General features: G+C 34.5%; 1 protein-coding gene across 2 annotated transcripts; it reads left to right on the top strand.

Moving 5' to 3' along the window:
• The first annotated feature begins 1,292 nt into the window (after positions 1 to 1,292).
• LOC137723692 (uncharacterized) lies at positions 1,293 to 6,378 on the top strand. Of its 2 annotated transcripts, XM_068462886.1 has the most exons (8): positions 1,293 to 1,783; positions 1,904 to 1,935; positions 2,185 to 2,244; positions 3,194 to 3,252; positions 4,748 to 4,806; positions 5,407 to 5,571; positions 5,906 to 6,045; positions 6,191 to 6,378. In XM_068462886.1, the coding sequence occupies exons 1-5, from the start codon at positions 1,417 to 1,419 to the stop codon at positions 4,767 to 4,769; spliced, it is 540 nt and encodes a 179-aa protein (XP_068318987.1). In that variant the 5' UTR covers positions 1,293 to 1,416; the 3' UTR covers positions 4,770 to 4,806; positions 5,407 to 5,571; positions 5,906 to 6,045; positions 6,191 to 6,378. The 2 variants fall into 2 exon arrangements, with proteins under 2 accessions (XP_068318987.1, XP_068318986.1); XM_068462885.1 differs by having other exon boundaries at positions 4,748 to 5,571.
• Positions 6,379 to 13,895: the final 7,517 nt, after the last annotated feature.

The raw sequence follows: 13,895 nt of genomic DNA, 5'->3' as shown, positions 1-13,895 counted from the left end.
AACGAATCATAACAATCTTTCCATACCTTAATTACCCGATTCTAACATGTATTTAATTATCTACTAGTAATCCTTCCATCCTTTTCTCTCTAAAATTAATTTTCCCCCCAATTGTTCGATTTCAAATATAAGGCAAATTCTGATAAAAACGTAGGTAATGATAAGGACTTATTTTATCATCCAAATCAAGGCACACTATTTTATTTTTACCAGAATAAAAGGACTGTTTCATCGACAAAAAATTTAAATGACAAAAACTAGTTTAACAAATCGAGAAAATTAATAGATCATCGGGCAGGCAACGGCCTCTATTTTTGTATTTTGGTGCCATTTCTGAAATTCAGATACCATAGTTAACTAACAAACATATATAGAACTAAAACAATAAAAAAGTATGTAATAAATAATGTATAAGTGTACTCTATATGGTTTACCTGTACCAAATACAAGAGAACAACCTGTATAGAATAAATTTATTGTCATTTTGCATTTCATTATGATTAGTCATGTGTACAGAAACTTAAGCATAATATTGGACTAAAATCGTAAAACGCTATGGTGACGATGAACTCGTTTTATGTAGATCATCTCCAGTCAAGGGGCTAAGGCAATATTTAGCTCTAAAATTGACAAAATTAGTTGCAAATCAAAGCGCTAAAGAGAATAAGACTAAAAGAATCATAATAAGTTTGACCTTATCAAATGTAGCATGCAACCTCAAAGTAGACTAAAGTTTGTAAAATAATATAATATCAAGAGAAATAAAATATAGCCTTGCATAGATGGAGATAGAAAAACTTAGCCCTAAAGTAGTCGTAAAATTTGTTAGACTAAAACATGGTTAAGCACTACGTTTAGCCTCCCATTACTGTAGATAGCCTATGTTCCTTTTTAGAAACACAAATGTAAAATAATAACGCTGCGCGTGTCTATGGATATACAGGGGATATTGCTCCTATTTTTAGCTTTATAAAAAGGAAAAGCAGTCCAGTGACGAGTGATATCCTCACAAACGTTAGAGAATTGGATCTGACCCAAAAAATAAGTGGTGTGATATCCACACATTTTATTTTACTTCTCACACTTGTTTTTTATTTTTAACCGTTATATCGGATAAAATGAAGAAGATCAATGAACAAAAATTATAAAAAAATATGTGAGAAGTAAAATGAGATGTGTAGATAACATATTTCAAAAATAATAACAAACAAAAAAATAAATAAAATATTAACCGCAAGCTCTTCTTTAAAAGAAGAACAAGATCACAGTTTGTTGTGCCAAAAGTAGGAAAATCCAATCCGTGCTGGACTGTCCAATCCAGTCCAATCCCATCCCATCCAGCCTTTGATTCGGAAACGAAGTGAGAGAGACAGTGAGCTCAGAAACAACCAATCGAATCATTAGAAATTATGATTCATGCCACCGAGGAAGCACTGCGTTTCAGTTGTTGATGCGACGGCGACCGCGAAGGCGTTTGGGAGTGCGAGTGCGAGTGGGACTTCGCATTTGATATTAACATTGCAACAACAACCGGAGGAGGAGGAGGAAGAAGAAGAAGGAGAAGGATTAGTGTTAATTGTGGTGGATTTGGTGCTTAATCGCGGCAATGAAATCGGATTAGGAGGGGCTGGCGGAGCAATGAAGGGCGGGTTTGCGGGCGGTAGTTATTCCGGGAAGCGGCGGTGGAAGGGGTTGGTGATTGGAGTGTTGGGTCTGGTTTTTCCTTCCATGCTCGTTCCTCTTCTCTTCCTTCTCGGCCTTCACAATGGCTTTCACCCGCCCGGTTACACACACACACTCTCTCTCTCTAGATCTGTTTCTCTCAGATCCGATTTTGCTTTTGCAACGGTAGTTTTGGATCTCTCTCAAATCTCGATTTGTTCTTTTTGTTCATAATATGCAGGATATGTACCAGAACAACGAAATTCGCCTTCAGTAAGAACTAGAACTTTGTTTTGTTAATTTGGAATTGTTTTCTGTATCCTACATTCTTGGTGTTGATCTGTTTTATTTTTCGTTTTTCGAATTTTCGAATCGGTGTCAAATTGGAGGATATGGTACAAAAATCATCATAAATGCTTATAATCTGTAAGGGGTAAACTATACTAGCCAGCTTTGTAAATCGAATTCATGGGTAGAAACACATTGGTGAAGATAAATTACTGATTATTTGGTTTCTTGCAGGGGGGTGGTTCGAAGCATGTAGATGATTTCGTGAAAAATTTCACACCAACCCTTTCAAAGGTTCGTTGCCTACTGCTCTGGTGTTAGGTTTTTTATGGTACCGCTGCTTTTCGTTTGATACAATGCTTAGTTAGTTATAGGGAGATAGGCTTGTAGATGAAACATCACTTAGCTTCCAGACAAATGCTACTGAAATGTGTGATACTTATTGATAAGGGCAATGTTTACGTGTTAAAATTCTTCAAAATTAGACATTGTGTATCGTTGAGATAAATTCTGCTAGGAATTTGTTTATCTATTTAAGAGTTATGATGCTGGAAAGTCTTAACTATTAATGTGTAAGGGGCCGGAAAGAATTTACATATGGTATTCATCAACTTCCTCATCCACCCGGGTCATCTAAGAACTTTTAAGTGTTGGCATGGTCCTCTAAAAGGTGTTAAAACTATAGGAAAATACAGCAATAATGCAAAATAAGCTCTGAAGTATCCGAGTACTGTACATTTTAATTCATCACAACAAATTAACGAGTCACATGTAATTAACAGGTTTTGATTTTTCTTTCTCTATGTTTAGGCGTTGGCTAGATCCAATAACTGGATTTTGAATTATTCTAACATGTCTAAGAATTCTTCAGGATGTGTTTTAGACTTTTTAGTGCAGGAGCTTGAGGAATAAACACTATAGTAACCAATAGACACTTCCTTTCGAATTAGGACAAGTACAACTGTTTTGTTCCGTTATCAAAGATCATAAGCTTTTGATTGGTTCTTGTGAATACTCTAAGATAGAAAAAGTTACGATAAATTGGAAGGTAGAAATTCTATTATGAGTTCTCCAGTTGATTTGGGGCGGGTAATATAAATTTTTATGTAAAGTTGATTTGTTATTTATTTATTTTTTGGATGCTTAATTTCTTCCAGAAACAAATAGTGTTTATCATCACCAAGTGGTACAAAGAGTATTTTAAAGTGTTTTTTAACCAATCTATTGTCGAGTTTTCTGGCAGGTTTATTTTCCGTTGTTTTGCAAGAAACCAGAGCCTTTCCATGCTCAAGAGTTCCACAGGTATGTCACCGCATATTTCTGCTTTGATTTCCAATACGAGGTTAAAGCCTTTGATTTCCAACAAATTTGAGTTAGGTAATTTGATTTCCCTCAAAGGACATAAATTATGTGTTTTCTTTAATCATTTTGTTATAATATTCAACCCATTTCAATTTATTACCAACCGAATCCTAATTTGTTCAATTTCTTTTCATCTGGCAATTGAGTGTGGTTGTTTGCCGTTCTCTTTGAGGTGAGATAAAGTTTATGTCTGTAAATATATGTATCTTAACAACAACCATGGGGGTTGCTAATGGCTTTTTTATTCACTAATTTTTTGTTTTTTTCAAGTGCTTCTCTAGAATTTAATCCTTTTTGTCATTATATATATTGCAGAAATTACAAGCTATGCTACAATCCCAGTTAGTGTTTTAAGTTGTTAACTTACTATTTAAACTTCAATTTTCCAGCCCCATTACGAAAATTTGCTAGGCTTTTCAGGTGATTTACATCCATTGCCGACCAGGGTGGACTGTGCATCAAAGATATATATCTTTGTGTGTCTATTTACTTACCCTTTTTGAACTTTATACTTCTCGAGTGAAATGGTAATTTAATTTCTTAAGCTTACCGTTTATCGCTGTAAAAGAGAGTCCGACCACAACGACTGAATTGATTATCTTCATGCATAAGGATACTAGATTACCTAGTATAAAAGATTTTAAAATCATCACAAACCTCCCTTTTTTCTTTTCTATTGCAATTTCTGGATTATTATATGATGATTTTTTAACTTTCCATTATATATATAGAATTAGAAAGAGATAGACTAGAAACGACATCTCTTATCTCAATGACACCAAAGGGATATTAAATGAATGGAATTGGGTGGCCTATTTTCTGAGCATTATAATGTCTACGTTCACACATTATCCAACTTGCTTCCACCAGGAAATTAAGATTATTAAATGCATGTATAGAATTTTGTTTAAGGGGAGAAAGAATTTTGAATTTTAGTCTTTATTTGATTCTTAAATATTTGTATAATTCAAGGAAAGAACATGTATGCTTCTTTGGTGGATTTGATTCAAATTGGTGGATTTCGGTAAGAAAGAAACTTTAATTTTTTCTTTTGGCGGTTTTAAGAACTGAAATGGACATGCATGAGATTGAAGAATTTTTGGTTTATCTTACTGGGATGAGAGGGTATTGTCAGAACAATTGTTTAGCATGACAGTATTAAATAATCAATTTGATAAATTAAGATGGTGTGATTGAATAAGATTATCTGTTGGGTGAACCTATATATGCTTAATAAATTGTTTAATGAATTTTCAATCTCTGTGTATTTGAGATTGCCTCTTTTTTTTTTCTTTTTTTTTTAATTTAAATTTTATTTGTGCATGGTCAAGGAAAATTCTGGTACCCAAATCATTTGACTTAATTTTATTTCCAGTTTTAAAAGTTTTTCCTGTAATTTTCTGTAATAAAAGTATTGTTTTGTTGCAAAAAGCAGGGCCACTCTGTTTAGGGCTTGAAGATTTCTACATTCACCAGGTTTATCTTCGACTTCAGGTATTTCGTTACTTAAAGTCAACTGCAACTGCACAGTTTGGTTATGATTGGGTAAAATAGGTTGATTATCTGCATATTTCATGAGGATATCAATAGGGACTATCTATCAAATTTTTGTGTGTAAATAGTGTGTAGATGCACATCAAATATTATTTTTTGTATGTAAATAAAATTACATACAAAAAAATTTGTACGGTTAAGGACAGTTAGGAGTTCAATTTGTAAAAGATGTAAATATTAGAACAATGACAATAGAACCGCCAATCCATATGGTTGTAAATAGATTCCTACATGTAAATAGTATTGCATATTGTATGTATTTAAAACTTTATACATATTTTATACAGTTTTAAAACCTACAGCATTGCGCATGCACCATTGCTAGTATATACTAAAACCGTTTCCGATTTTTTCAACTTTGCCATTTTACCACTTCTTGCCTACTCCCCCCTCTCCCTCTTGCTCACTGCTTCATGCCGCTTTATCTCCTTTGTCGCTCACAATCATCGCAAACAACCTCAAACCAACAAATCCATTTTCGCAATTTCTCTTAGAATCGCGGCTTCTCTCTCGCTCACCGCTTACAAATCTCAACCGCAGCCGCACTACAAACCCATCTGGACGGAAAACCCATGAAGAAATCTTGGTCGTCGGCCGACAACCGGACTGCAACATCGTCTTGAGTCACCCCAGCATCAGCAGATTCTAGCTTCAAGCCCTCTCCGACCCTTTTACCCAAAAGCTCTCTCACTGATTTGTCATCAGGTAATATACTGGAGTTTTAATTTGGCATTTGGTTGAAGTTTTCTTTGCATAAAATAAGAAAACAAACTCAAATCCTCAAACTAACATATAAAATTCTACAAATTCTCTCACATTTAATCGAATCGATCTCAAGTGTTAAGGTTTTAGGGTTTCGGTCTCCAAATTCCGGCGAATTGTTTCCGTCTGAACATCGGTGGCAAAATATGTTGTTTGGTTGTCGAGAAAATATGTAAAAAAATGATATTCTTCTCAACATATTTAGATAATTTCGTTGGATAAATTCGTCCATGAACCTTAAATTTTATGTTTGATTGGTATATGTTTTCATAATTAGATCATATCAAGCTCCATTCATGTCCACTTCTATTCATAAGAGCCCATCTTCTGTCAATAGCAACAATGGAGGCTAGGCTTGAAGCCGAACTAGAACCAAAAGAAATTGAAGAGAGTTCTGAACCTCTTCTCAAATACAAGGTAATTAAAACTAAAATATCTTTTTTATGAACCCCAATCAGCTTCTTTGCCTGCTAGGTCTTTTGTTCTTCATTTTGCATGTCTTTCGAAGGATATCTGAGGATAGAGATTTAATATTCCTCAATTTGGGATTTCTGTGTTGTAGATTTTGCAACATCGGTTGCATGGGAGATAGGGAAGCCGTTGGTGATGTAGAGGGTGAAGGTTGCTCCACCTAAGACCATGTAAATAAGGGTAAGGGTCAATATACCTCAGTTTATCACACTGAACTCTACTTCTGCCGAAGGTCAACAATAATAGCTACTACATACATATAATATACATAACACACACACACACACACACACACATATATATATATATATATATATACACATGATTTTATATGATTAACCTTGAAGAATACACACACACACGCACACACGTGTATATATATATATATATATATATATATATATATATGATTTTATATGATTAACCTTTAAGAACACACACACACACACACACACACACACATATCTATATCTATATATATATATATATATATATATATGATTTTATATGATTAATCTTTAAGAATTGCAGATTTGTAAACTATGAGTAGAGTTTTCTAGGCACATTTACTTCGAGTGAATACATTGTTGTTCATTCTGGCCTTCTTTCCAAAATCAAGCCCCTTGCTCAGTTGGACAAAGTTTTCATCCTCAGTTGTGCCATACCGACATGTTTGGTGTCCTACTCAATGCTTTAGAGTGTTGAATATGCATCCTAAATTGATACTACATATTGAATCGTTTGAACTATACTGAATATTTTGTTTTTTAATATCAGGTTTGGGTGTCCCTCTCAATGTAGCAAAAACAAAAAATTATCCTCAGTTGCTATTTATTGGCCTCGCTGTAAGTTTGGACAAACTTTGTTGATCCCAAATTCTTTGTTCTAATAAATTGCATTTATTTTCTTTTCCGAATACTGATACGTGCATGATCTAGGCTACTGAAGATGCAAGAATTTCTGGGTGGAGTCGGTGGACTTGAAGCCCAAGAGGTTTGACAAAGGTATTTATTTATTTATTTATTTTTTACGTTTGGATTTGTATTATTATATCCGGATGCGGAATAGTGATAAACTCGTTGGATGTAAGTCTTCCTCCATACCAATGTTATGTATAGAGAGAGAGGAATAGGCTTAAGCTACTTATGAGTTGGAATTAAACTTGGGATGTGGAGTTTCTTTACATAAGTGGCTTTTAGGGTGATGAATCAAACTCAAAATCTCAAATACAGGAGTGAATGCGTCCGCATGGTGGCTTGGTTTGGAACTAATATCTTACTGTTTCGTGAACTTATAAATGCTGAGACTCAAAACTTATTGTTTTACACAAAACTTAGTCATTTGACAGGATGAACCTTTGTCCAAACGATGCCAAAAAGTCAACAACTACAAGTCATTGGCAATTATTAGAGCTGAGTTAAGAAAAGAGATCCTCTTCAGATCCCTTCCATCAAGTCCAACAAATTCACCCATCCGGGTCATTGAAATTTGATTCAACGACTATAAATAGGGGATCCTTTTAAAATTATAATAACTTAAGTTGTTGGATTAAATTTCAATAACCCATATAAGTGAACTTGGTGAACTTGGTGAAAGGGATCCGGAGGATCCTTTTCCCTGAGTTAATTGTGATTTTGATCGTTCGACAAAGACCTTAATCAAATATGTACGACTTAGTCACCAATGTCTCTGTTGCAGTCTCTGTCATTGGTCGTAGTCTTAAAATTTTAGCACTACAAAGGATTAGGCATAGACCTAAAGTCTCGAAGCCTTACGGATGAATCTGAGACTCATTTTGGGGGCGATGTCTTTCAGGCTCTCACGTTGTCTCGATGTTACATGTTTTTTGTTTTGTTTTTACAAATCAATAATAGAATCTTAGACCTTGAAAGCAAAAGTGATACTCTTAACTAAATGAGTCACAACTGTTTCTCATATTACCTTCAACTTAAACCACAGTTAAATGTTTAGTCTCAAACTATCTCAATTCAGTGCAAGGCAATTAGGTCAAATCAGTATTGGATACGTGACAACCATTAGAGGTCTCTAGTGGTTGTGGATGAATTCCAAGTCCGTATTCCACACGGCACTTTCTGAGTTCGATTCCTAGCATTGGTGAATCATAAGACGGTAGCCAATGAAAATCTGAAATGCCTCTATGAGTCTGCTTTCGAAAGATGGACTATAGTGGTGAAGCCACTAGCTAGTCCATTATGAAAAAAAAAAAAAAAAAAATTAGATATGATACATACGTACAATGATTGTTCATGGTTGATGGCCTCTGCTGCTTATTTACGTGTGTGAACAACGCATACGTAGAAAAGGGGAGAATCAAACTCCAAGTTTCAATCACAAAGGTAAATACTTTTCACTGTTCGAGCTCCAAATCTCTTCCAAAATGTTGTGTTTTTTATTCCCTTAGCTTGAATTTTCTTTGTGAACGAAAAACCCCATTGTTGGAGTTGTTCTTATTGGTGGGTGTTAGACGGCAATTTGTACTTGGTTTGTGTATTTGGACTTTGACTCACTAAAAGAAAGAATTTTCTTTGTTGTAGTGAATTTGGATATTTTATTTAATAGACAATCTCGGTTAAAGTGGTTTGACCATGTGAAACCAAGGTCTATACAAATGCTCCAGTTAGAAAATGCAATTATGAGACAAAGGCTTAGGGTAAAAACAGTAGAGGAAGACTTGGAATGAAACTTTAAGAAAATACATTGAGTATTTGAGGCTAATGGAAGAGTTGGCGCAAAACCGAGCGCAGTGACGTTGTAAGATTTATATAGCCGACTCTACTTAATGAAATAAGACTTTATTATTATTGTAGACACAGTCACACTCTAGAAATCGTTTGTTTGAATAAGATGTAAATTTTTGTTCAACAATCATGGGGATCTAATCTTTGATTAAATATGCTTGAATGCTAAGAAAACAAAAGGAGAAGAAGACCCTACCTTCATAAAAATGGCCTCAACCGTCACCACCACCTAGTGGAGGCAATGACATTAGTTACAGACAGACCATAGGTCGTCCTTACTCCTTACTCCTTACTCCTTACTCCTCTTATCCATTTCTTAAGAAAACTGGTTCCCAGATTGACCCGCCAATCGAATCCAATGGTTGTAGTGCCTCATGAGTTTTGATCTAGTGTTGCGAGCTAACTATATCCTTTTTAAATTGAATGGCTCAAATTCAGTTTAATCAATTTTAACTGTAATAAAAAGATCAAATGGCTCAAATTTAAATTAAACAGTCAAAATAACATTATTTATTAACCAAATCATATCCAACACCAAAACTCTATAAATAGACATCCATGTGTTAATGATCCATTAAAATTTCAATTTTCTCAACAATTTTTTTTGTTCAGAATTTGAATTTTTTTACATCAAATGTTTGCAAAAATAAAACAACATAGATTATACAAAAGCTAATTCCAAAATTATTAACAAAAAAAAAAAAAATCAACTAAATATGAAAGTTTAACAAATTATAAAGTTTGGGGTGGAGAAAAAATGTCTAACCTCAAGTGTCGAACTCACTATTGCTGGCAGTTGCAATGCTAATACTGGTTTAGGGGGTTCACGACACAGATATAGGCCAGCAACGTTTGGTTTGGGATGAAAGGATTCTTTGCCATCCAAATGGAAGTAGATTTTTTTGTGTCAACTGTCTCTCTTGTCCAAACATCAATTTAGTTGCAATATTAGGGAAGTATCAAGTGTCACTCCTCACTTGGATAAAAAGTATAGTTATTATAAGCTCATAGTCACGAGAACAATTTACATGAAACGAGTGTTGGCGTGAGTCAACTTTTTTTTATATTTATTGTAAATTTGTAATTTCTTTATGGATAGGGATTTCATTCTTGATGAGGGATTTCATGCATCTTGTACTTGTATCAATCTTCCTCGAAAGAAGAATATACAACAATTACCCTAAAATTTTCCTACAATTTTATAGATAGCTATTAGCTACTATGACGTTCCGGTCCAATAATACATTCTCAAATATATGGAAAAAAGCCTTATACATGACAATGTATTGTTCGAGCTCCAAATCTCTTCCAAAATGTTGCGTTTTTTATTCCCTTAGCTTGAATTTTCTTTGTGAACGATAAACCCTATTGTTGGAGTTTTTCTTATTGGTGGGTGTTAGATGGCAATTTGTACTTGGTTTGTGTATTTGGACTTTGACTCACTAAAAGAAAGAATTTTCTTTGCTGAAGTGAATTTGGATATTTTATTTATTAGACAGTCTCAGTCAAGGTGGTTTGATCATGTGAAACGAAGGCATATACAGATGTTTCGGTTAGAAAATACGATTATAGGACAGAGGCTTAGGGCAAAAGGAGTAGAGAAAGACTTGGAAGGAAACTTTAAGAAAAGACATGGAGTATTTGGAGCTAATGGAAGACTTGACTCAAAACCGAGCGCAGTAACGTTCTAAGATTCATATAGCTGACTCCACTTAATCAAATAAGACTTTATTGTTGTCGTAGACACAGTCACAACCTTTATTAACATGTGACCACACGTTATTAACACGTCATGGGGCTCTCATCTTTAATGCTAAGAAAACAAAAGGAGAAGAAGACCCTACCTTCATAAAAATGGCCTCAACCTTCACCACCACCTAGTGGAGGCAATGACATTAGTTACAGACGCGCCATAGTTCGTCCTTACTCCTTACTCCTCTTATCCATTTCTTACGAAAACTGGTTCCTAGTTGCAGATAAATTAGGGTTTAACTTATATGTTGTTTTAATGCCATGTATTTCTAAAATATGAGAGAAACTTGCTTGCAAGGACGTTATTGGCGGCATCTTTGTTAATAATGTGCGGTCATGTGTTATAACTTGTTCAATATCTTTTAAGCCTATAATGCGTCCTCGTATATTTTAGTGTGTCGACCTAGACACGAATACAATCAGTTTACCAAATTGATTGCATGTAAGTTCTTCTCATTTAAGACGGGTGATGCACTTAAGAAAGAATGACTCTATAAACAATTACTATATATATATATATATATATTGTTTGACTCCTTACATATAGAAAAGTTATTTTTCTTCCACATGAACATCTTTAAAAAAATTATTTGATTTAGAAATCCTTTAGTTATTCATATGAATCACACAAAATGATGGTTCATATTAAGGGTGTTGCTTGTTATCATGATTGTCGATTGGTCTGGCATATATGGATAACTAAATTGGGTCCAAACGAATGAATTTTTGTAGAAATAGTTGTTAGACGGTGATAAAAAGAATGAACAATTCCGATAATAATACGATAAAATTATATCATGTCATGGCTGAAGGAGGAAGAATAACCATATGTATTGTCTCTTAATTTTAAGTGGTCAAATTAATTATTTTTTAAATTACAATTGTCGATTATCGATATTTGATTGTTATGTTCTTATGTGATCGATATATCGTTATCTAATTTTGATTAGTTCTGAACATATTAGATATTTCCTTAGAAAACGACATTATTGCATTCAACAAGAAAATGGATGAAACCAGGAATCGGTCCCAGCCGAAGGAGGAGGAGCCCGTCGCCTTTAATTTGCAAGTTGTAATCTTAATTAATTTTCATAATTTAATTGAGAGTCCCATTTGGTCATATATTCAAAAGAAACCTGCTTTGCTTGTTCATATTGCTGCCTTCACTGTATTTGTATTCTGCGTTTTCTTCTCTCAAATCGCGCGGGCGGGCGGAGGAAACGGTAAAACCTCCCACTTTATTTAATTAATTTAATCACTTTATTTAATTAGTTTAATTTAATCTAATTCTATGCTAATGGACTATGACTACGACAGAGAGTGATTAGGATGATGGTTGCTTTTTGTTCTGGACTAACTGGAAAGATCAGATGATTTTGGTTTGTGGGTTTAATCAAATTGCTTTGGCTTCTAAGACAAGGCTTAATCATTTAAAAGAAGCTGAAAAAAGCCAGCCCTAAACCTTTTTCTCTCTAGTTTCTCTCTCTCTAGATATTGTAGCCTGCAGGGTATTTTTTTGGAGACAGTTGAAAGAACCCAACTCAGGAAATCCAGCTTTACTGCTCAGAAATAAGCAGAGCTTCCAAAAAAAGCACTTTTTTGGTTGCTTGGTGCTTGGTGGGAACGTGGAGATTTAGCATGTACATGCATGCGTAGGACTCTTATTAAATAAAATTCCAACTGGCTGGTTTGGTATTGCTGTGCTTTGAAAAAAAACTGCTTCTATTGTGCTGTGAGAATAAGCACATGTGAAATAAAGCAGCAGAGTGTTTGGTAAACTTTTTTGTAAAAGTGCTTTTGAAAAAAAAAAAACAGTATTAGAGTGTTTGGTAAACTTTTATATAAAACAGATGTGAAAAAAAGCCGGTTTTTCAAAGCTAGGTTTTGCAGCTTCTTATTTTTGGCTTTTTTTCATCCAAAACTGTGAAAAAAAGCTGAAGCTGAGTGTTTACCAAACACAAAAATAGCTCCCAGTTTTTTTTTATAGCAGTTTTTTTCAGAATCACCTCAATACCAAACCAGGTCTAAGTGGTGTAGTAGTTGGTATGTAGTGGAAGAAGATATGTTTGAAAAGTGCTTTTTTGGACATTTCAAGGAAGTAAAATTTTGTACAAATGTGCTTTTTGGCTCCTGCTTACTAGCTGATCGGTTTCACAGATTCACACACAAATTTCCCGAGGCAACCATGCTGCTGCTGCTGCTCTTTCTGGCTTTCTGCTTCTCTGGAATTCATGTGATCTCTTCTTCTACACACCCAGATGATGGTATGTATAGTCTTAAATATCAATACATACATATATATATATATATATATATATATATATATATTGATCTCTTAATTCATGGGAAAATTGGGTTTTGTGTAGTTTCTACTTTTGGTCTACAATTTCAGAGCTACCTTCATATCCGTTGACTTGATAGGTTTTTTGTGATATCATGTTCATCTTCCTATTCTCCGTGATGATATTTCAAACCAATCATCTGTTATTATATGGGAAAGTAAAAACGAATGACACAGTGTGATTGGTTTGGGGTACTAGTATTATGCATCCTTGGTGTAGATTCTTTTGTGTGTTGACACGCCCGACCCTGATATCCTCTAAATACCTGAGGTAGACACGTGTTGTCCGACAGCCGAAGGTGACGAAGCCATACTAACATTGATGTGAAGTAACCAACATAAATAAAACTTATAAATTTAATTACAATGCTTATGCAATCGAGGAACGTGTTCAGAGCATACAACTAATCTTAGACACTAAAAAGGAATAATATAAAATTGAATGAACAAAGAGATGGGTCCTACACTGAGAGGACTCAAAGATGCCGATGCGGGAGTGCCTTAATGTTAGGATTGTACGCCTTGATTCTAAGTCCTGAGGGGGCGCAAAACAAAACATGAGTGGACCAAGTTGATATATATATAAGTAGTACAAAAATAGTTATTCAACAACGTACTAACCCCCAAAGTTTATGAAAACTCAATAGCATAAGATATAATAGGTTTTCCAAAACCCTAGCATGCCATAAAAGCCTTCATAAAACATATATTGTATATAGTGTGCTTACTAGTGGTGTATATATAAGGCATATACATATATATAATATTTCATTCGCCCGAAGGCATATAGAACATTTCTTCATTCATCCGAAGGTTCTACATCACGCGCTCGTAGGTAGATCATTCGCCCGTAGGTCGTAGGCACTACATCTCCCAGCCGTAGCCAATATAAATATCTTCTGCCCGTAAGCCCTACACACGCTCGATCGAAGCCAATATAAATA

This window comes from Pyrus communis, chromosome 17, assembly GCF_963583255.1.
Source record: "Pyrus communis chromosome 17, drPyrComm1.1, whole genome shotgun sequence".
In the NCBI taxonomy this organism is placed as follows: domain Eukaryota; kingdom Viridiplantae; phylum Streptophyta; class Magnoliopsida; order Rosales; family Rosaceae; genus Pyrus; species Pyrus communis.
This window is presented reverse-complemented; position numbering and strand designations above follow the sequence as displayed.

What these genes read in the sequence shown, in the direction of transcription:
- LOC137723692 (XM_068462886.1), top strand. Translation starts at nt 1,417, where the DNA reads ATGCCACCGAGGAAGCACTGCGTTTCAGTTGTTGATGCGACGGCGACC. An exon ending in AACAACGAAATTCGCCTTCA is followed by an intron (nt 1,936 to 2,184) that starts GTAAGAACTAGA and finishes GGTTTCTTGCAG; the next exon opens with GGGGGTGGTTCGAAGCATGT. An exon ending in CATGCTCAAGAGTTCCACAG is followed by an intron (nt 3,253 to 4,747) that starts GTATGTCACCGC and finishes TGCAAAAAGCAG; the next exon opens with GGCCACTCTGTTTAGGGCTT.